Here is a 24,712-nt window from a genome sequence, read left to right on the forward strand (position 1 = left end):
TGCTCGGCCTCCGGGCCGCCCACCTGAACTCTCTCCCGTGTCTGCTCGGCCTCCTGGCCGTCCCCCAGATCTTTCCCCTGTGTTTGTTCGGCCTTGTATGCCTGAAGGTCCGGAGTCCCTCCTCCAAACCCCCTCCACGGCATAAAAAAGAAACTGTGATGTGCTCTGAGTGAACCTGAACAGAGGGGAGGGGTGCAGATGGAGCATGGGGGGAATGCTACTTTCAAATTCATAAGAGTTTTTAAAACTGACCAACCCTGCCTTTAATTAAATTTGAACTTTTAACACAAAAAGATCTGATCACATTTATTGCACCGACTTGTATCGGTCTATTTGAACACACTTTATTAACATTTCTAATATTTCAAACGGGTGATTGTGTCTTTGAGAGTTTCTGAAAAATGTTCTGGAGACAAATTAACTGTAGCTGTGACAATATTTGTCTTTACAAGAGAATATCAATAAAATTCAAAGTGAGACGTGGAGTCACATTGACTTGTGTCCTTAAGTTTCCTCTCTCTCTCTCCTCTCTGCAGTCTACCACGCTCTGTACCTGGAGGAGCTCACACTGCTGGACCTGTCTGAAAAGATCGCCATGCTGTACAGCATCACTCCACAGCAAATCACACACATCTACAGACAAAACCCCTCCGGCATTCACGTGCTAGTGTCCGACGAGGTAACTTGACATAAAGGCTCGAAGGAAAAAAAAAAAAGGCCCAAAAACATATTTAGAAATAAACAAAACATTTGGAGAGAAAAGAGACAGACTCTCAGGCGGAACAAATTCCACCTGTCCTTCCAGCGTTGATTAGCAAGCTTAAAACAGAACCTGTGGAAGGCTGGTTGGACGGATAACTTCGGTTTAATGATGACGATGATGATGATTTGGAAATGCAAATAAGATGTCAACATTCATCCATTCATTCTCCTCAGATGGTTCAGAACTTTAAGGAGGAAACGAGCTTCATCCTCAGCACTATAAGGGGTAAAAACTGTCAACCTTATATTTCCTGAGCGGCCGAGCTTTGGGAGTTTCACTGATCTTTCACCGTTTTGTTCTTGTTCCCAGATGGAAGCACAGACGGCTACCACGTTGTATTGAAATGACCAACAGACGCTCAGCAGGTGCCACGTTTCACCAGTGGAAGTGTGCAGAATACATTTCAGTAAAAGAAGAATATCAGAGTTTGTAGCTTCAGCCCTTTTTCTCAAACATTTTTGGAATCAGATCATGTTTGCATGGAATTTGGGAATGCAAACTTGTCAATCCATTTTGGGACAATGTCAAGGAACACTTGGGTAAGGGGGTTGGATATGACGATACCTAAGTCATCAAGGATCTGCCTGTGAGAGGATCAAACTGAATTGACTTGTGATAAACGTTGGGGATGAAACTGCTACAGGTTATGGAAAAGTACGTACGTCACCCCCACAATTTAAGCAATGGATGGAACTTATGTCAGAAATTGTGTCTGATGAACAAGTTTTAGCAAGACTCAATAATGAAGGGGAGACTTTCCACAGGTTATGGGGCCACTTTTTTGTTTGAACGCGTAGCACCATTGGTGGATGGTAATAATAGAGATGTTGTACTGTGTATTCTTTAGTCATTGAACTGTTGTTTTGGTTCCAACTACGTCCTCAGTTGGGACTTTGGGCGTACTGATGTACAACAACAATGCTGTCTATTTTGTTTGTTGAATGTCGAATTAAAATAAAAAGTTGGATTACAAAAAAATATTTTGGAATCAGTCCGTAAGTTTATTTCAGAGGAAACAATGTTCATTAGATAAGATTAAAGTAATCAGAAACCCTTTATTTCTATTGGCCCATTATCTGTAAGCACCACCACAGAAACATGTTGACTTCCTGTTTCAGTTCTTGTGCTAAAACCTCTCTCCTTCAAGTTCAGTTGAGATCTTTAAACATTAAAGTGTTGTATTTGTGAACAGTACAAACATGACTTCCCCTCGTGTCTCTCAAGAAAACGTATGTCACATAAACGGCTGCGTCTCAAAAAACAAAAGGCGATCAATCGAATGCCTGCTATCGGTGAATTCATCTGCACTGTGAAAATGTGTGATTTAAAGGTAAACAGAAGTCAAACATGGGAGAACTTGTTTTTGTGTTATGTTCCTCAGGTACAAATACTTCTACTCTTGACATGGACAAGGAAGTCACGCTATGCTTGTTGGCATCGTGAAATAACATTCATGTCCACACCTTGTTGTGTTGAATAGTTTCAGTTCCATTTCAGGATAAACTGGATACAGGTAATTATTTCAACTTTTATCCTCGACTAACCCTCGATAGCTGACTTCTATTCTGTGACATGATCTGATCTGTTAGCACTTGTTTCTTTAACCACTGTGGTCTTGAAGGTTTGCATAAGGCCCATTGAAACTGATAAAAAGTCATAACAGTGAAGAAAAAAAGAAAATAAAGTCTATTACAGTTGTTTAATGGACATCATAGCAGCTCCTGGAATCTGTGGTGTTCAGCCATTCAATCACAAGAAGACACGACTTATTCTAAAATCTAAGCCTCAAATTATCTGTAAGGAAACAACTACTGCACCTACATGGATGTTTATTTCATGTGTATTTATATGTTTCTCAGGAAACGTCCTCGTGAATAGTTCTCCCTCAAAGTTGATTATAGTCATTTCTGTGTTAAAACCTCACTTGAGTCTATCCGGCCTTCAAGTTCAGTTGAGTCTTTTAAACATACTATATACCAGTGGTTGGTAACTAGTGGCCACTGCCAATAATGCCTGGCCCGCCATCCATCCATCGATCAGCCAGCTCCTCCAAAACAGCCACCATTACTTCTTTAAAAACTTCTGCATCAGTGAATGGTTTGTTGTGCCGGGTGAGAACCTGTGCTGCTTTAAGGAACGCATTTGTCACTTTTTGCTGCACTGTGAGTCTTTGAACCGGGACCCTGCTGCTGTGCGCAAATCCAGCTGTTAGTGCGCTAAGTTTCTACTTCCGTGCCTCTTTCTGGAATGGATAAACTTCTCTGAAGTCGCCATGCTTCGTTTCATGGTGCCTTCGGGTGTTATTCCTTGCAAACTGCAACAACCTCATTGCAGATGAGAGACTGGCTTTGAATTTATAAACTCAAGTAAGGATGAATGCACACTTTTCTTTCCACTCTTCTTACGTCCTACCTTCACCATCAACTTTTTTTTTTCTGATTTTGACAGTAACATTTTTTCCTTTGAGCTAGCGATCTCTGTCTCACACAACATTGTCTCAGCATAAAAACAAGGATCAGGATGTCACGCGAGAACAGGTTGTGTGATGAAGTGATTAAAGACAGCAAATTAGTGTTATGTTCGTGGGCGTCATTAAATGACGTGACATCTCCTCATATTGTTGTGTTGAATAGTTTCAGTTTCGTTTCAGGTTAAATGAGATTCAGGTACGTAGGGTTAAGCTTACAGGAAGTCTTTGTTTTATCTAATGCCAATCTTTATCCTCTGATCTGATGATCTAATATCTTAGCACTTTGGTCTTAAAGAGGAAGAAGAAACAATTTGTCAGTTATACTAAAACATTAACTTCCAAGCAAAAGAAAGTAGGAGGTTGTTTTTTTTAAACTCTTACTTTATTTTCATCTTCCAACTTAATTTAATTTAATTATAGTGAAAAAAAAAACCTTTGTTTTCTATACCTGGCACATGAAGGTACTCCACCCTGTTGGAGGGTGTGCACCTGACACAAATAGTTTGGTTTCTTTAGAAGTGATCGCCTTTATAAGGACAGAAGTCATCTTGTCGTCGTGGCAGAATTGATTTTCTTTTTCTAACAAAGAAAGTCAAGGCAATTCAAAGTGCTCACACAAGACATCAAAAGCAATCTGAAAGAAACTTTAACATGGGTAAGTAATTTTTTGAATTCTTAAGAAGGCCAACTTTTTCTTATATTTGACAATTGCTAAAAAAAAAATTCAAAAAAACTTGGATAGGGAGGTAAACATCTAAATAATGAAAAAAGAGAAATACTTAGGGACACGAGTAACCCAGCTTGGTTGATGTCTGACTTTTCTGTTTTATCTAAGACATGTATGAGGTTTATTTTAAAATGTATATTATATATCTTTTTTTCATTTTTATGATTAATTAATTCAACTTATAACTTAAAACCTACTTGTTGTATTTGTGTGTGTTGGGGGGAAGTGAAGCATTCAGTTTTTGTGAACTGTAATGTAGCCATGGCCTTCATCTGTAACCTAAACATTGACCGATCGATCTGGTTTCAAGATAAGAACGGAAACAGTCATAGAGATTTCTATGGATTAAAAACACTAATCAAACAGGTTCAATCACACGTATCTATGAGCACCAACAGAGCTCCTCTTGTAATAAAGGAATTTTAATAGTTTTTGGTTATTGACAAGATTAAAGATTATTGAAAAATGTCACCAAACTTTGAGCCTTAAAAAGTGTGTAATCTAAATGACGGCTATCTGGTTGGCATGTTAGACAAACAAAAAGTACTAAAGAGCCAAACCCAGCACAGTCATTTCTTCAAATGAAATTGTGACTCATGTTTGAACGATAGGGGTCAACTAGAGACTTTTGAACTTGATGCGATTATTTTCAAAATTAAAAATTGTTCAAACCTTCAGCTTTTAGCCGAGGCGACGCCTAAGTCTGGTGATTTTCTAAAAACACAAGTTGTTGCTTCTCTAATAATCTATGTTCAATCTTGATCTTAGTTTGATTTGTTTGGTAGCCAGAACACATATATGTGCCAGTATTCAGTTGTTGTCATAGCATCACCAATAGGCCAGATACAGTTGGGGTACATCAGGCAGTGTTTCATTAGTTGATAGTATGACAGCAGAAGATTCATTTGTTGTGAACTTGTGACTCCTCCTTTTCCATGTTGGTGCTCACTAGATGAGCGGGCCAGCTCAGTCACAAATTCAATGTTAATACCAACAGACTTTCAAATCACTCCACAATGGCTGCAGGTCATTAAGGTTAGAAAATAGACGTGACAGAAAGTAAACCAACATACCAAAAATAGATCAAGGATCATTGTCTATCAAAGCTCCTCTCCATTAGTATCAGTCTTTCTTAAATCATGTAAAGTACAGGAATTTAAATTGTCAACTATTCAACCTTACAAAAGACTTTCCTGTATCCTCGTCTTCTCACCAAATATTAGTGCATTAAAACAAGAACACTTAGTAGAATAGATCTGTTGCTTCTGTCAGGCATGCTTTAAACACATCACACACTATATTTGTGTCAAAATGTTTTTAGGTCATCAGTTCCAGGTCCGGCAGTTTGCTGACAGTTGATTAACATTTTCCAGTCCAAAACCGAGTCGCTCAAATGTTTAAACCCTCGTTACACATCAATAACATAAAGTGTACATTTAAAGCTGACGGTTCGAATAATGCTCTGTAGATTGTAAAAAACATAAAACAGAGTGAAAGCAAAGAATCAAAATGTTGACCCAAATATGTTTGGACATTTGTTAAACCTGACTTTGCTCATACTTGAGCTTTCTCTTAGTGGTCATGATTTATGACAGGTGTGGTAGATATCATGGATGTTTAATAAGTATTAAAGTAAAACTTAACTGTAGTCATTTTTATGTTTTATGTGCAAACAGTACTTAGTTCCTTTATTATTATTTTTTTCATTTTTTTTGTGGCATTAGTTTTCTCTGATTGTGAAGAAGAAAGTGACACCATCATGGGGGATCAAGATGAACCTCAGGTAAAAACAAAATTCTGTTCATTTTTTTTTTTTTAAAGTGTGTTTGTCCTAACACAAATGTCATATGTGTTGAGGAATTTGATATAATTGGATTAAGTTACAGCACGTTTTAATTTCAGGGGGAAGATCTGCCTCCTGACATCAAGGATTTGAGTAAACAACATGTTAAAGAATGGGTGGATGGTGTGGATCCCAGTGATGCAGAAATTCTGTTGCAAGAGGTTTTGCTCATAGCTTTAAAATACTTTAAAATTAGTGATGAGACTTTTGAACTAGCAAAACGTAATAAAAAACGTTGCTCTGGAGGTTCCTGCAAACCTGACCCATTTTGTCGTTTCCATGAGTCACATTGGGTCAACAATCTTGATGTCCAAGAATCTGATGCCTCAGATCTCATTAAACCCTGGCACAAGTATATAGATATTAACAAGACACTAGATAGAAATAATTTCATTCATTATTTTTTTGATGAGGTTATTCCCTTTGCGTTTGCCTGCATGAATAGCCGCACCAATGGCACCATCCATTTTGTAATAGGGGACGGTAAAGACAAGGAGAACAATGTTAAACATGTGTTGGAAGTTATTGTAAATGATAAAGAGAAATTTGATGACGAACTTAAAAAGGCCATTGATCGTTATTGTGAGGATAAATACAGATGGATTGCTCATACTTGCATCAAACCACCTCGATTTGTTGGAGTTCTCAATAACAACTCACCAGACAAATGTGTTATAGAAGTGGACATTGTTCCTTACTCTACGATCTGTGAAAATAAATTCTTTAAAACTTCTTTAAACATAATAAATGAAAATAATTCCAAGAAAGAAGTAAAAACAGTCAATACCAAAACAAATTCAAAACAGCTCTTCATCCGAGATGGAGATAGCATTAAAGATATCTTACATACAATCGAATACAACAAGTTCAAAGACGGTCTGCCCCAACTATCTCAACGACGAAAACAAGCAGAAGAGCAGCATTTCATCCAACAATTGATTACTTTGGTCCAACTCCTCATCCTATTTATTCAGGATATGGATATGACACGCTTAAAAACTAGTGGTGTGATTTTTGGAGAAGCAAAACTTATAATTGATGCCAGAGATGAGGTGGTGAAATTAAAGAAAGAGAAATCAACAACTTCTACAAATTTCCCTGGAGGTCCTTGTAAACCTTACCCATTTCAGAGTGACCATCATGAATATAGGGAGGGCAGCATTCTTGATGTCACCGAATCTGGTCCTTTAGACTTCATTGATCCGTGCCACGAGTTTAAAGGTTTCTACAACACACCAGATAGATACAAAATAATTAAGTTCATTTATGAGGTTATTCGCTTTGCAGCTGCCTGCATGAATAGCCGCACCAATGGCACCATCCATTTTGGAATAGGAGACAATAAAGACAAGGAGAAAAAGTTCAAACATGGCCAGGTGTTGGGAGTTGTTGTAAAGGATAAAGAGGCTTATATCGAGGAACTTAGAAAGTTCATTGATTGTTGTTTTTTAGATCAAGACAAACAGATTGCTCATGATTGCATCAAAACACCTCGGTTTGTTAGAGTTCACAATAAATATGGGACATCATCAGACACATATGTCATAGAAGTGGACATTGTTCTTGACTCTAAGATCTGTGAAGACAACGTTTTCTTTACTACATTAGAAGAGTTGAAACAGACAAAGGAACACATGGACAATAAAAATGCCAAGAAAGAAGGTACTGAAACAGTCACTGCTGAAACTAAATCAAAACAGCTATATATCCGAGACGGAGGTAGCAGTAGTAATATCCTCCGGAAAACCAATACAGACAAATCTATGAGAGAGTTCATCAGTAGGGTGCCCAAACTATCTCAACTACGAAAACGAGCGGAACAGCTTTATTTAGTCCAACACCTCAGAATCTTATTATTGAGTCCTACATGTAGCCCCAACATGAATCTAGCATCACATAAGGTCCACACCAGTGATAAAATATAAGCATGCAGGTGATATATCTCTTAAATAATGATTATTTAGCGCATACAGGTACTCTTGTTTTTCTACCTATTCAATTTAATTAAAAAATTTTTTTTTTTTAATAATAATAATAATAATAATAATGGCTATATAATAATAATCATAATAATAATGATGATAATAAGCATTATTATTATATTATTATTACATTTAGCCCCAACATGAATCTAGCATCACAAAAGGTCCACACCATCCAAACCCTCTCCACATCGGTAACAAAGGACAAAGGGACTCCAGTGTGTGGATCTTCCATCACATCACATATCCTGGGTAAGAAAACAAGATAAGATAAGACATCTTAATCATCCACTGGTGAAAAATATCTACAATCATAGCAATGAGTAGATTTATGTTGCAGGTCTGCCTGGTCACTCTGATATCAAACTCTAAATTCTTTGAAAATAACTGCCATGCTTGATGATTATAAATAATTGTACATTTTCAATGTGATATTGTCATAACTTTAATAAGTGACTTAAATAATCTCTCAGCTGTCACATGACGATGAGGAGCAGGCTGACAATGAGAAAGAAGATGAGAAAGATGAGGAGGAGAAAGACGTAAGTTATTGAATACCAATTTAATCTGTTCAAACATACAGTAAAAGCATCAAGCCTGAGTGACTGACTACAATGATATATGGTACACTTTATATCACAGGGTCCGGTTTCCAGGACAGCCAGAGTTTCTGCACTTGGATAAGTTTTTGCAAAAGAGGATTGAGAGCTGAGGAGAATCCACAGCACCAACAATCCAGCAAAAGATCAACAGTTGTCAGCCACAAAGTCAATCTGTGGCTGGATCCTGGACTGCAAGCACTTTCATGTCCATTTGTTCTGTCATGATGTTTTTGATGTCGAGTGAAGCACTTTGAATTGCCTTGTCAGGGGCGGCTGTGGCTCAGTTGGGACGTGTCCGGTGTGTCCTTGGGCAAGACACTTAACCCCGAATTGCTCCCCCTGCTTGCTGCATCAGGGGTGACAAATAAAGTTTAAAAAAATAAATAAACTTGCATGTTTGTAGTTATTGTACAACAATTGTACATTTTAATTTTTACACAAAATATATCGATCGATCGATTCATTTAAAAAAATAAACATTGACAAAGTTACCATATTTGGTTCAAATGCCACAATAGCAGGATCAGTATGTAGGGTGATCTCTTCTGATTGGCTGAGAGAGGATCACATGATTCTCGACCTTACTGAGGTGCAGAAGGGCGGCCATATGTAATGTGTACCTAAATCACAAAAAAATAGTCACTTGCCCAATAAAGGGTTAAAGAAAAAATCAAGGTAAATATTGCTTGAGGAGATATTTCTATTGCACGTCATTTCCAAACATTCTGTACCTGGTATAAGATTCTTTAGATTAAATTAAAAGTGTATTTTGTAAGCATTATGTGTTAGATATCAAATCAAAGCTAAAATGTAAAGCTAGCTTGTGTTTTTTTTCCACAAAATATTGTAAAACATTTCATTTACAGCCATAACAAAGAAAAATATGTAAACAGTGGACAGTTAACCAAACGAATAGAAGAGAAGACCGAAAAAGCAACGCAGGTCTACCTCTCCACAAATACACCACTACACTCCCCAGATTCCCTGCAACCAGAACATGACGTTGATTCACCCATAGGCATATTATACCATATTATATATGCCTCATAACGTGCTGGAACGCATCAAACGTCCAGACCAGACCACCACCATATTGGATGGGTCTCCTCAGTCTACGATAGCACCAGAGTCAATAGGAATCAATGGAGAGCGAGCCACTATGCCGGTATTTTATGCAGTTTACAGTTGCAATAACCAGTGCAGTTTTTATAACAGGTTGCGTGGGGTTACTTTTTACTTTGAAAATCAGTTAGAAATTCTGGGAGTTCTGATGATTATTGTAATTGAGGATAGACCTTCCTCAATAGTAATGAATGCAGAGCGGGCACATTGGAGACCCATTCAAGATGGCGGTTGCGCTGATACGTCAGCTCCAATAGGCAGCATCAGTCTACGAGGCGTCCAGGTATATTATGTCTATAGATTCACTGGCCACATCACCTTCTGCCAGACCTCAAACACAAAAACCCAAGCTTGCATTCAGATTATCCCTCCTTTCTCCTTTCACTTTCCTTTCATCCTTAACCCCGGAAGCATTTAAGTGGCGGCCATGAGCCGTACAAATTCTTTGAATGTTAGGGAAAGGTGGGTCAATGCTTCCTTTTTAACCTTCTTTAGCATGGGAAACTCTGGACCAGATAACAAAGTACTGCCCCACGATTCCCTGCAGCCACTACTTTTAAAGGTCCCATATTCTTCTTTTTCTGGTTTTAGATTCTCTTGAGTGTTTTTCAGGTGTCTTGTGCAGGTTTAAGCACATCTGTGTGCAAAAATTCAAAGTCTGCAGAAACACAGCTTCTCCTACCTCCTCCTGCTAGCAGTAGCTTTAGCTGCATGAAACGCTCAGTCCCTAGTCCCCCCTCGTTGAAAATGTGTGGAGTGACATCACAAGACAAAGTTGTTACTGATCCAAGCCCATTGGCTCGTTGTAGAAAGCACAAGCTCCCCTCGGACTGACTGTAGCGTTCCAAATATGGTTTAAAGCATCTTTTTACAATGAATGAATCTAATTTGGGTTTTTATTTAATTGCCTAAATTGATTTTTATCCACTCAAATTTTGCATTTTATCAGCAATATTTAAAATGTGTGTTTATTGTTTACAAATCAAGATTTTCTATATCAACATTTAACTAACACATACATACCAATTTTAAAATGGTATAAAATTGCAAATCTAGTTAACATATAGTTATATATGTATTTGGTGGTGTTACACATAATTTACAACTTTTTTTGGATGTGGCGGTCAGTCAGTCATGCTCATCTACTTTTTATATCAACATTATAATGTTTTATGTTTGTTTATATTTATCTGTTATATTATGAAGTGTAATGTTACACAAACTGACTGATTTCTAGTTCAGTTTATTCAGTTATTTTAGATCATGTACTTCCTGCTATGCATCATTTGTTTACCTGTCCAGGGAAAACACGTGCAAATGAAGCTAAAGCTAACTCAGGTGCAGGTGTGCTGCTTCTGAAAATATAAACAATAAATAAATAACATTTGTTCATTAAAGGTCAGATTGTAACGGGCAGTGTATGGACCCAGTTACAGCACTACAGGAAACTAGCAGATATAGTGACACTTTAATGTTTTGATGAGGTGATGAGGTGGGTGTGGCTGACAGGTAGAGAGAGAGGGAGGCAGACTGAATGGAAAAATACTTTCCATTCAGACATTTAATTTTTTCATTGAATAATGACACTCTCACAAACCCGTTATTAATACAGGGCTGTGCTCTGTCTCCTCCCTCGTGGTAGTCTAACTCTTGAGTGTTGAAGGTACCCCATGGTGCAGGCCAAATGGAATTGTTTTATATCTGTCGATGATGAGGTTGTGAGGTGGATCGTCTCTCGACCGGAGAGTCCACAGTCCGCGGTCCCCTGCTCCTGTGACCACACAGGAAACACTTGAAATCATCTAATCAAATATTCACTTTTTACAAAAACTTTGCCACATTTTCACAAATGTAGGATTTTTATTTTACATATCGGCCGACACGCGCGCAAACAGACAAGCGTGCGTGCGCGCGCAGACAAGCACGCACACACACACACACACACACACACACACACACACACACACAGCGTAGGCTACACTGTAGTTTAAGTTTCGTTTCTCTTCCATGGAAGAGGCTGGGTTTCCGTGTTGGTCATCATTGATGTTCTCTCCTCTCTGCAAGGAAGCACGAACAGGAGTCTCGCTCCTCTTTTCTCGAAACTTCTGCTGCATCAGCGCTGTTTAAGAGTGAAGACGAACTTTCAAAGAGGTAAGTAGTGAAGTATTGAGTCATTTTAGATAAAACAACGTGTAATGAAGAACAGTATCCACAGTGATATGATGTTGGGTCTGACTTCGTGTTTCTACATTTCTGTCAAATCTACCTTCCTGTTTTCTACGCTGATATTTAATCGGTTTACAGCAAAAAGGGCTCTCATACAACTTAACATGTATATTTAGATTTCTTTGTTCACTTGAGTATGTTGAAATTGTGTATCCAGAAACTTCTTCCTGGTTTTCATTTAGCCACAGGCTGCCCCAGAGAGAGCACTGCCAGTAAAATGCCAGTCATGATATTTCCTGTAAGACAAAATGAGGTTGAACATACCTGTGGTGTTATTTTAGTCATGTTGTGATATGGGCAGGTAAGCAGATGAGACACACAATATGAAATGTTGGATGTTAAGTTAACACAATGTTCAGTTATAAATATGGCATTTGTTTTCTTCTACACTTAAATGTAGTTCAGTTTGATAATAATATACAGAAGTGCTTTGATACAAATACTTCTGGTTGATTTAGATCCATAGTGTTAAACTGGCCTCTCCCTTTTTTATTTTATAGTCATGTGGCACGCATGTAGGATGCATCCCATTGAATATGAGTAATGGTTTAGCGTTGACCTTATGAGCTGACACACCTGCTAAAAATTGAAAGTTAAGGAGACACACAATCGTGTTGAAACTGCTGAATGAGGTCAAATTACTATGACTAGTATGAAGCGGCTATAAGACCTTGTAACTCTTATTGTGATGCTGTTGAATTTTGAGTTGCTGGTAAGGGCGTAGAGGCCAGAAGCAGGTAGCCTTTAGCAGAAGTCCTATATAGCTGGTTAGCCACACCTCGTTGAATGACAATATACTGAGATACTTCATGCACTTTAATCTATGAAATTTACATCACCATACCATACTGGGTTCAGCGCGCATGCTAAATCACACACTTTAGCAGTAGTAAACTACTATGTGCCGACTCATTGCTGAATTAGAGAGAGCTCTCACGGGTTTACCTGCCGCCGGATGACTGTTAGACGACTTTCAATTATAAGACAACAGAGCGCCACCTGTGGTGCTGTTTGAATTACCATGATAGTCCATAAAGGCTGAAAGAGCAATATTTTAAGAGTGCATATAGCAGAGATCGAGTATATCCTGTGTAAATATCTCTCTGAGTCATGGCTGTCCGCCAAGAGAGCGACGCCTGAGGCCAGGAAGGTGTGGGGGTGCTACCACTTACTCACAGTCTAGCAGCACAGCAAATCTCACAGCTCTTAACTCACATGCAGAGTGGAGGACCTCACCCTGGTTACCTAGCCTCTAAACAAAGTGGCTCAGTGACTGAACTAATTAAACAACCAAAACCAAGTAAACACAGTCAAATTACAGTTGGTGGCAGTAAGAGTAACTAAACTAATAAACACAAAGTCTGAAAGAATATAAAACAAAACAAACAAATGCTATAAAAGGAAACACGTACAAAACTAAAAGGTACAACAAAAGGAGGGCAAAACAGAAGGAGGAGCAAAACAGCAGCAGTTTAAGCCTCCTAAAATAAAAAGAAGCCATTAATAATAAAACAAAAAAAATGTTTCAGCTTACAGGTTTTAAAAGATTGCACCACTGTACTGACCACCACAGGGAATTAGTCAGGGCAATCTGGGGAGCAGAGAATGGGCCAACTATTACCACTGCAGCACAAACTGATTGCATTCACCATTAAAACAAGCCAGTTCAACATCAAATGAAAGCAGTACTCACCAGCAGCAACACCAAAGAAATGACAGACAGGAGCAAGAGCCTGAGCAATGTCTCAGGCATCCAGGTGCCTTGCTGACCTGATTAGTGAACAGGGGGGAAGAAAGGCTGCATTCAATGTCTACATGTTTGGAGTCTACCATAATCAGTTAACAAAAAATGAATCAGAAACCATTTATTCCTATTGGCCCATTAGCTGTTAGCACCACCACCTCAGAAACATGTTGACGTCCTGTTAGAAACATGTGGTTTTGAAGCTACAGTTGTTCTTGTGCTAAAACCTCTCTGGCCTTCAAGTTCAGTTCAGATCTTTGAACATATATCAGGGGCCCTGACAGATCTTTACTTGTGAACAGTAAATACATCTCTCGTGTCTATCAAGAAAACGCATGTCACATAAACGGCTGCGACTCAAAAACCACAAGGCGATCGATCAAATGCCTGGTTTATCTACACTGCAAAGAATGCAATTGTTTGTGATTTAAAGGGAAACAGAAGTTAAACATGTTGTCAGTTGTTGTCATAGCATCACCAATAGGCCAGTTACAGTTGGGGTACATCAGGCAGTGTTTCATATAAAAAATAGAGACTTAACTGTAGTCATTTTTATGTTGAATGTGCAAACAGTACTTAGTTCCTTTATTAATTTCTATTTTTATTTATTTTTGTAGCATTAGTTTTCTCTGATTGTGAAGAAGAAAGCAACACCATTATGGGGGATCAAGACAAAGTTCAGGTAAATAAAGGTTTCATTTAATTGAAAATGAAGTGTTGAGGGATTTGATTTAAATTGGACGAAAGTAACAGCACTTCTTCAATTTCAGGGGGAGGATCTGCCTCCTGACATCAAGGATTGGAGTAAACAGCATGTTAAAGAATGGGTTCTCAAGGTGGATGGTGTGGAAGACAGTGTTGCAGAAATACTGTTTCAGCAGGACATTAATGGACCTAGTCTTTTGCTTATAGATTCAACAGACTTAATAACTATGGACGTGACTTTTGGACCAGCAAAACTCATCATTCATGCCAGAGATGAGGTGGTGAAATTACAGAAAGAGGAAGCAACAACTTCTACAAATTTCCCTGGAGGTCCTTGTAAACCTTACCCATTTCAGAAATACCATCTTGAATATAGTTACAGGGAGGGCAGCATTTTTGATGTCACAGAATCTGGTGTTTTAGACTTCATTGAACCGTGCCACGAGTTTAAAGGTTTCTACAACACAACAGATGAAAGTAAAATCAGCAAGTTCACTTATGAGGTTATTCGCTTTGCAGCTGCCTGCATGAATAGCCGCACCAATGGCACCATCCATTTTGGAATAGGAGACAATAAAGACAGACAGAAAGAGTTCAAACATGGCCAGGTGGTGGGAGTTGTTGTAAAGGGTAAAGAGGCTTATGACGAGGAACTTAGAAAGGCCATTGATCGTTGTTTTTTGTATAAACACAAACAGATTGCTCATTATTGCATCAAAAAACCTCGACTTGTTGAAGTTCTCAATAAATATGGGACATCATCAGACAAATGTGTTATAGAAGTGGACATTGTTCCTCACTACAAGCTCTGTGAAGACATCTTCTTCCAAACCACATTAAAAAAATAAAAGAAGAAGAATTCCAAGAAAGAAGATGCCAAAACGGTCAATACCAAAACAAGCTCAAAACAGCTCTTCATCCGAGAAGGAAGTAGCTGTAAAAATATCTTACCTATGAAAGAGTACGCCCAGTTCCTCGGCATTCTGCCCCAACTATCTCAACTACGAAAAGAAGCTGAAGAGAAGGTAAACCCCAGAATCTTATTGAGTCCTACATGTAGTACACCATCCCTCTCCATGTGTGCAGCAAAGATCATGGATTTCAGCGTTTGGATCAAACGCCATCTTCCAACTTCCATCACGAAGTCAGCTTGCAAGGAAAAGCAGGGGTCTCCTGGGTACGAAACCAAAAAGACATCTTGATCATCCACTGGTGAAAAAAATCATAGCAATGAATAGCAGTAAAATATGAATATTGCACTTAGCTCATGTTGTTTAATTATTACATTTAGGCAGGATCAAATACATTTACATTGATTTCAATGGGTCCTTTATGTTTCAGGTCGTCGTCGTTGCCACTCTGACGTCGTGGTTTCGAAGGACTCTCTTGACATCTCCAAGGATCAATAAAAAAGGCAGGTTTTTGATGACTTACTTTGGGTCCTTGTTCACATTGCACCTCCAAAACTGATCCACATATGTAGTTTGTTTTTTTGCCAGTCTGGAAACAAAAAGTTACCTGAGATCTTAGTTTTCTACGTCAGTTTCAAATTTCATACGCAGATGGTTTCAAATTGGATTAAAATCTGACTAGTGTTTGGGCAAGACACTGAAGATACCGAATTTTACCCCCTACTTCGTTGCAGGTCGTTTCTCTTGTCGTCAAACGCTGCTCTTTTTGTCTTGCGCCGGTTGTGCGTCGTATGGATGTATGGCGGCGACAGTCCTCAACTCCAGCCTGTGGCCCCTTTCCCGGATTTTTGAACATCTGCTTCTAACCTCATACGCAGGTGGCAGATCCGACTCAATCTGAACATCGCGGTCGCTTCAATCGGTGTCACTCACAACGCGACGCCGCGACGAAAATAACGACAACGACGTAGATCCAACAAGTGGCGTCCAGAGTCCCCAATGCGGTGATGCATTGAGGCAATGCCCCCTGGCACAACTCCAGGCTGTGGCCCACACGTCGACACCCCCGCGTACTCCCGGTTTTCTGACCCAATCAAGATTCAAGATTCAAGATCGATTGTCTCTCGCTAATAAAGTCTAAATCTTAAAAAAAAAAAAACATCTCTTGTCATCTGTTGTATTTCCTCGGCGTAACCTATAAGGGCGGTAGTAGGGTCGCCGGTTCAAGTCCCGGCACGGACCAAGTCCGAGAGATGCCAGTCCATTTCCTGAGCACTGCCGAGGTGCCTGAGCAAGGCACCGAACCCCAAAAACTGCTCTGGAGCGCTCACTGTGGGCAGCCCCCTCACTCTGAGACCTCTCCATTAATGCATGTCACTAGAACCATGCTATGTGTGTGTTCATTAGACAGACTGTAAAACCGAATTTCCCCTCGTGGGATTAATAAAGTATATATAAAAATAAAATTTACCACAGAAATCGCTTTGATCGATTAACATAAGAGAGTCAGTCAGTGAGATCGGATTTTGATCAGATTTGGGCGGCAGTTTGAACAAAGCTTTAGATGTGCGAACCACAGTTTTCCCCTTGGGGATTACTAAAGTATATATATAAAAAATACAACTGTTCAATTCATTTGCATTCCAGTTACTAACCTCTCCTTTTTCTGGGAGCTCCTGAGCTCTCTTAGGTTCCTCCGGACCCTTGGTGAGGTGGCCTGTCCCCCCCCCCTTTTTTTGTTTTCCTATCCTACTCTTCTTTCTGCATCTTGTCCCATCTCCCCCATCCCATTTCAAGCCCAGCACAGTTTAGCAGATGGCTGTTCCGTCATGATCCGGGTCTGCTGAAGATTTCTGCCTGTTAAAAGGAAGTTTTTTCTTGCCACGCCATGACGGATTAAGCTGGGCTCTTGTAATATAGCCATCAGTAAGGTCCTTTACCTGCTTTTTGTAAACATAACAATGAGCATGGTCTTGTTACCTGCTCTTTTGTTAATGTTAACAGACAAACAGTAAGGTCCTTTACCTGCTTTTGTAAAGTGTCTCGAGATAACGCCTGTTATGAATTGATGCTATATCAATAAAGATTGATTGATTGATTTGATCTGCTTGCTGACTTTGTAAAAATAATCCTCAAAGATCCTATTGGATGATGCCATAATTCTCATCTTAAAATATTTATCTCTGAATTGCATGTGGAAGCCCTGATTCGTCGGCAGGAAGTCAGTGTTTGTGCCATATCTTATTGTCCTGATGGACGTGTGCAGATGCTTTTTAAAGAATGACTTCTGTATGTTAAGGAGTTAAAATATGTTAACTTAGGTTCGGTAGCAGGACCAAACCTAAACCACACCTCCCATTACCAAACAAGCCTGTTTATACTAAGCCATCCTACTCTACACCGAAAGAGTACTCCTACACCTTCGATGACAGGTAGACAGACCCTGCAGCACGCTGACACGCTGACTGCATTGAAACTGCTAAATAGCTTACTTACCACGGATCCCAAGTTTCGGTGGCACGATTCTAACGAAGACATGCATGATGAGTTGTTCCAAATCGGTTGCCATCCACCCAGTGAACTGCAGTCAGACAGCAGTTCAGCATCTTAGTAGATCAGTTTTTCAGGCCGTGCCTAGCATACTGCCGCTCTGCCATCTCTTTAAACCCCCGGAAGGATCCCACCAACTCCCAGCCGGTCCCTGGCTTCATCTCCACCGTCAACGGGGCACCCAAACCAAAGAAGCCACATGCATAGCCACAGCACCTGGAACCATTCCTCTCCTCCACACTCCTGCAGAAGCCAGCTGCCCATCATGGTGCCGTGTGCCGGTTCACAGTGGTGGAGCTAGACTTTTGTCCTTGGGGTGGCCAGGGGGAGGCCAAGGCTATTTCAGGGCTTCCACAGACTATGACAACGAATTTGTTTCTCGATCAATGAAATGCAATCTGAGTCTCTTAATGTTGAAATGTACATACTAAGCACACAGGAGATGAGATTTGTGTGTATAATTCAGTTTAATTTGCAGCTTATTTATTTACAAAATCATTTTGACAAAAAAAGGTGAAAATACTCACATAGAGTTAACCACTCACTCACACTGTTACACACAGACACACACACACACACACATGCTACTCACTCAAAAAAAAGACATCAATATATCAATTATACTTATTTGACACCATTTTTGAACATAGTGCAGGTTTTAACTATGACCAGGGGTACTGTCTGACAGCCAAACTATCCTTGGTCTAAGTAGAACATATGAGCTTAGTCATGACCAGATACACTGTCTAAGTACCAAACTAACTTATGCAGGTTCAGAAAAACAAAATCCTGCAGTTGTGGTGAGAAGTTGCAAAATGTTTCACAAAGTCATCCATGTTAAGGGCACATGCCCTTCGTGACTCGATACTAAGAGTTTCAAGGTGACTTAACGTGTCATCAGCGAGTGTTGCTCTTTGTGGTAGATAGCGCAAATACTGTACATGAGGGACTTAGCAGTCAACTGCTTTCAAAATGCAACTTCCTCTTGACAAGACGTACGGTGCTGTGATATTTAAATCATGTTTTTATGATGACACACACACACACACACACACACACACACACACACACACACACACACATGCTACTCACTCAAAAAAAGACATCAATATATCAATGATACTTATTTGACTTATTTGTCTGACACCCAAACTATCCTTGGTCCAAGTAGAACATATGAGCTTAGTCATGACCAGATACACTGTCTAAGTACCAAACTAACTTATGCAGGTTCAGAAAAACAAAATCCTGCAGTTGTGGTGAGAAGTTGCAAAATGTTTCACAAAGTCATCCATGTTAAGGGCACATGCCCTTCGTGACTCGATACTAAGAGTTTCAAGGTGACTTAATCTGTCATCAGCCAGTGTTGCTCTTTGTGGTAGATAGCGCAAATACTGTACATGAGGGACTTAGCAGTCAACTGCTTTCAAAATGCAACTTCCTCTTGACAAGACGTACGGTGCTGTGATATTTCAATCATGTTTTTATGATGACACACACACACACACACACACACCCACACACACACACACACACACACACACACACAGTGTACACTGTGGTTTAAGTTTCGTTTCTCTTCCATAGAAGAGGCCAGGTTTTCGTGTTGGTCATCATTGATGTTCTCTCCTCTCTGCAAGGAAGCACGAACAAATGTCCCCAGTGATGTAATGTTAGGTCTGATTTCATGTTTCTACATTTCTGTCAAATCTTGTTTTCTACACTGATATTCAATTTGTTTACAGCAACAACAAAAAAAAAGCATTATGTGTTAACTATCAAATCAAAGCTAAAATGTAAAGCTATGTTGTAAAAATTTAATTTAAAGCCATAACGAAGAAAAATATGTAAACAGTGGACAGTTAACCAAACAAATAGAAGGCGGCTGTGGCTCAGTTGGTAGAGTCGTCGCCCCTCAATCGGAAGGTTGAGGGTTCGATCCCCAGCTCCTACGAGCAACATGTCCGATGTGTCCTTGGGCAAGACACTTAACCCCAAATTGCGTTAACCCCAAATTCATACGCCCGTCTGTGGCGTATGAATGTGCGTGGATGGATAGATACTGGATGGGCCACATATCCAGCCCATAAGTGTGAATGGGTGTGAATGGGTAGGTGTGCTCTGTGGTGTAAAAGCGCTTTGAGTAGTCGGAAGACTAGAAAAGCGCTATACAAGCTCAAGTACATTTACATTTACATTTAGAAAAAAAAAAAAGCAACGCAGGTCTACCTCTCCACAAATTCACCACTACACTCCCCAGATTCCCTGCAACCAGAACATGACGTTGATTCACCCATAGGCATATTATACCATATTATATATGCCTCATAACGTGCTGGAACGCATCAAACGTCCAGACCAGACCACCACCATATTGGATGGGTCTCCTCAGTCTACGATAGCACCAGAGTCAATAGGAATCAATGGAGAGCGAGCCACTATGCCGGTATTTTATGCAGTTTACAGTTGCAATAACCAGTGCAGTATTTATAACACGTTGCGTGGGGTTACTTTTTACATAGAAAATTTATTTTGGTTATTTTACCATTCATAATATTACATCATAGCTAAATCTCTACCATTTGTACCAAACCAAACTGTGTGCATAGGAAACTCTGGACCAGATGACAAAGTACTGCCCCACAATTCCCTGCAGCCACTACTTTTAAAGGTCCCATATTCTTCTTTTTCTGGTTTTAGATTCTCTTGAGTGTTTTTCAGGTGTCTTGTGCAGGTTTAAGCACATCTGTGTGCAAACATTCAAAGTCTGCAGAAACACAGCTTCTCCTTCCTCCTCCTGCTAGCAGTAGCTTTAGCTGCCGGCAATCGTGACTGAGAACATTCTGACCTGAGCGAGCCCGGGGAGGCCAGGCACACAAGCACACACAAACATATGACGCACGCTCCCTGCACACACCGTCTTCCCTCCCACCCTTACACACTCTGCTACTGTATGTTTGTGTTAAGGGCAATGTTTTTTCCCTGCATTCAATCTGTGCCTCCCTCTAGAGGCATAGCATGGAAGTAGTGTTTTTTATTGTTTTTTTTTTTTTTTTTAACTTGTAGTTGTATCAATGACAAATAAATCTGATTCTGATTCTGCATGAAACGCTCAGTAGCATTCCAAATATGGTTTAAAGCATCTTTTTACAATGAATTAATCTAATTAGGTTTTTATTTAATTGCCTAAATTGATTTTTATCCACTCAAATTTTGCATTTTATCAGCAATATTTAAAATATGTGTGTTTATTGTTTACAAATCAAGATTTTCTATATCAACATTTATCTAACACATACATACCAATTTTAAAATGGTATAAAATTGCAAATCAAGTTAACATATAGTTATATATGTATTTGGTGGTGTTACACATAATTTACAACTTTTTTTGGATGTGGCGGTCAGTCAGTCAGTCATGCTGATCTACTTTTTATATCAACATTATAATGTTCTATGTTTGTTTATATTTATGGACTTAATCTGATATATTATGAAGTGCAATGTTACACAAACTGACTGATTTCTAGTTCAGTTTATTCAGTTATTTTAGATCATGTACTTCCTGCTATGCATCCTTTGTTTACCTGTCCATGGAAAACACGTGCAAATGAAGCTAAAGCTAACTCAGGTGCAGGTGTGCTGCTTCTGAAAATATAAACAATAAATAAATAACATTTGTTCATTAAAGGTCAGATTGTAACAGGCAGTGTATGGACCCAGTTACAGCACTACAGGAAACTAGCAGATAGTGACACTTTAGTGTTTTGATGAGGTGATGAGGTGGGTGTGGCTGACTGGTAGAGAGAGAGGGAGGCAGTCTGAATGGAAATTTTTCCATTCAGACATTTCATTTTTTCATTGAATAATGACACTCTCACAAACCCGTTATTAATACAGGGCTGTGCTCTGTCTCCTCCTCGTGGTAGTCTAACTCTTGAGTGTTGAAGGTACCCCATGGTGCAGGCCAAATGGAATTGTTTTATATCTGTCGATGATGACGTTGTGAGGTGGATCGTCTCTCGACCGGAGAGTCCACAGTCCGCGGTCCCCTGCTCCTGTGACCACACAGGAAACACTTGAAATCATCTAATCAAATATTCACTTTTTACAAAAACTTTGCCACATTTTCACAAATTTTTATTTTACATATCGGCCGACACGCGCGCAAACAGACAAGCGTGCGTGCGCGCGCAGACAAGCACGCACACACACACACACACACACACACACACATCAACACACACACACAGCGTAGGCTACACTGTGGTTTAAGTTTCGTTTCTCTTCCATGGAAGAGGCTGGGTTTCCGTGTTGGTCATCATTGATGTTCTCTCCTCTCTGCAAGGAAGCACGAACAGGAGTCTTTCGCTCTTCTTTTCTCGAAACTTCTGCTGCATCAGCGCTGTTTAAGAGTTCACCACGGAGTGAAGACGAACTTTCAGAGAGGTAAGTAGTGAAGTACTGAGTAATTTTAGGAAGATAAAACAACGTGTAATGACGAACAGTATCCCCAGTGATATGATGTTGGGTCTGACTTCCTGTTTTCTACGCTGATATTTAATCGGTTTACAGCAAAAAGGGCTCTCATACAACTTAAAATGTATATTTAGATTTCTTTGTTCACTTGAGTATGTTGAAATTGTGTATCCAGAAACTTCTTCCTGTTTTTCATTTAACAGGCTGCCCCAGAGAGAGCCATGGTATTTCCTGTAAAATGACGTTGAACATTCCTGTGGTGTTATTTTAGTCATGTTGTGATATGGGCAGGTAAGCAGATGAGACACAAAATATGAAATGTTGGATGTTATGTTGACATAATGTTCAGTTTTAAATGTGGCATATCTTTTTTCTTCTACACTTAAATGTAGTTCAGTTTGAAAATAATATACAGAAGTGCTTTGATACAAATATCCAATCCAACTCTATTTAATTGAGCACTTTAAAACAACCACAGCTGACCAAAGTGCTGGACAATAAAACAAAAAGTTAAAAAAGGCATAATACACAATACAGAATAATTTAAAAGATATATATATATATAAAAAAAAAAAAAGAATTCTGGTTGATTTAGATCCATAGTGTTAAACTGGCCTCTCCCTTTTTTATTTTATAGTCGTGTGGCACGCATGTAGCATGCATCCCATTGAATATGATGAATGGTTTAGCGTTGACCTTATGAGCTGACACGCCTGCTAAAAATTTAATGTTAAGGAGACACACAATCGTGTTGAAACTGCTGAATGAGGTCAAATTACTATGACTAGTATGAAGCAGCTATAAGACCTTGTAACTCTTATTGTGATGCTGTTGAATTTTGAGTTGCTGGTCAGGGCGTAGAGGTCAGAAGCAGGTAGCCTTTAGCAGAAGTCCTATATAGCTGGTTAGCCACACCTCGTTGAATGACAATATACTGAGATACTTCATGCACTTTAACCTATGAAATTTACATCACCATACCATACTGGGTTCAGCGCGCATGCTAAATCACACACTTATGCACACTGTTAAATTAAATGCCACACAAGCATTTAAGATCATGGTAATGTATAGATTTATGCAAAAAGGAGCTATAAATCTTGTTTGGGGGATTATTGTATTGTACACAGAGGGGAGGGGGGACAGCGGGTGTGTATTGTAACCAATGTCTTGTGTCCTGCCTGTCTGTATACTGCTACTGGATGCCCTGAATTTCCCTCGGGATCAATAAAGTATCTATCTATCTATCTATCTATCTATCTATCTATGTCACGTGTTAGCAGGCAGAATACAGGGAGGAGGACCCAATTGCAGAAAATAAAGGTTTATTTAACAAAAAGCAGCCTTAAAATCAAAAGGCAAAAATACAAAACAAAAACTTACTCCACACGAAATCCGAAAAGCAGGGAACAAACGATCAACGACAGACTACCAATACTCACGACAACTGACAAGACACTGACATTGACAACTAGACAATTCCAGCAGAAATTGTGAGGGTGGTTGCCGTGTGTGCGTGAGAGTCTGTGTGTGCGTGCATGTGTGGGACAGCAGTAAGAACGGTGCCATCTAACAGCTGAGACAGAACTCTGTCACACTGAAACAATGATGTCATCACTCTTAACTCTGAACACCTGCTGCTCACTTGACATTCAGCTTTGATCTGCCAGAACATTCCATCAATGTATTTGAATGGGCGTACCACTGCTCGCAAAACCTCAAATATCTTGAAAACTAAACATGGTATCACCGATCCGTTTGGACTGTGAGCGACATAACAAATAGGCGCACGTTTTGATGTATTGTATTTTCATCTAGCATTCAGACTGTGACCACAGTGGCAATTTCAAAACATGAGTGAATACTGGGAAATTCTGGACATCACTTAGAGTGAGAGCCCAATGTGTGTGTATGTGGTGCGTGACTGTCAAACAAATGTCTCTCCTGGGAGACTGGAACATTTTATGTTTTTATTTTTTGCTTTATGAGTGAGAGGACACTCAGAGCTTTCTTTTGATGTATTTTGTTTATATATGCGAGCAACAATGACTTCAGGATGGCGATTTACAAATATGTTTCCAAAACTGAAGTTTTTGGCCGTTACACTCTAGGATTTCAAATTTTGCCATCTGCTTTGAATGGGGCAAATTTTGGCCAATTTTTTGTCACTTAAACTCGATTTGTGTCCAAACCGTGTGCCCGAGGTTTCCACAAAGTAATAGCACACTTTTTGGGGCCGAGACGCTCGTTTTGATACCTTTCTTATGTGTGTGGCGCAAACGCTGTGGGAGGAGTAGCGCGGCCCGTTTTTAGGATATAATAAGAAGAATAACTAGACAATTCCAGCAGAAATTGTGAGGGTGGTTGCCGTGTGTGCGTGAGAGTCTGTGTGTGCGTGCATGTGTGGGACAGCAGTAAGAACGGTGCCATCTAACAGCTGAGACAGAACTCTGTCACACTGAAACAATTATGTCATCACTCTTAACTCTGAACACCTGCTGCTCACTTGACATTCAGCTTTGATCTGCCAGAACATTCCATCAATGTATTTGAATGGGCGTACCACTGCTCGCAAAACCTCAAATATC

General features: G+C 39.6%; 1 protein-coding gene and 4 long non-coding RNA genes across 6 annotated transcripts in view; 4 read left to right on the top strand and 1 right to left on the bottom strand.

Annotated features, from left to right (window-relative positions):
• Positions 1–541: 541 nt before the first annotated feature.
• Positions 542–1,155, top strand: LOC306832824. Its single transcript, XR_013780270.1, has 3 exons — positions 542–679; positions 937–988; positions 1,073–1,155. It is a non-coding gene; the product is annotated as an uncharacterized lncRNA (long non-coding RNA).
• Positions 1,156–3,826: 2,671 nt separating this feature from the next.
• The window catches only part of LOC306832382 (sterile alpha motif domain-containing protein 9-like), an 86,839-nt gene continuing 65,953 nt past the window's right edge, over positions 3,827–24,712 (top strand). Inside the window, exon 1 of one of the 2 annotated variants that reach the window (XR_013780220.1) lies at positions 3,827–3,888. Coding sequence is in view for 1 of the 2 variants with exons in the window: in XM_079357026.1 (XP_079213152.1) it covers positions 3,885–3,888 (4 nt within the window). In the remaining variant the exon portion in view is untranslated. The remainder of the gene's footprint in view (positions 3,889–24,712) is intronic. The other variant, XM_079357026.1, reaches the window with a different exon arrangement.
• On the top strand, positions 7,911–8,709 carry LOC306832891. Its single transcript, XR_013780284.1, has 3 exons — positions 7,911–8,037; positions 8,259–8,327; positions 8,428–8,709. It is a non-coding gene; the product is annotated as an uncharacterized lncRNA (long non-coding RNA).
• LOC306832829 lies at positions 11,526–17,198 on the top strand. Its single transcript, XR_013780273.1, has 4 exons — positions 11,526–11,660; positions 14,097–14,161; positions 14,250–15,361; positions 15,526–17,198. It is a non-coding gene; the product is annotated as an uncharacterized lncRNA (long non-coding RNA).
• LOC306832399 overlaps positions 23,433–24,712 on the bottom strand; it is a 37,411-nt gene continuing 36,131 nt past the window's right edge. Inside the window, exon 2 of the long non-coding RNA XR_013780225.1 lies at positions 23,433–23,595. This is a non-coding gene — a long non-coding RNA (uncharacterized lncRNA). The remainder of the gene's footprint in view (positions 23,596–24,712) is intronic.

The sequence above is a fragment of the Symphodus melops genome, assembly GCF_947650265.1.
Source record: "Symphodus melops genome assembly, chromosome: 12".
Classification (NCBI taxonomy): domain Eukaryota; kingdom Metazoa; phylum Chordata; class Actinopteri; order Labriformes; family Labridae; genus Symphodus; species Symphodus melops.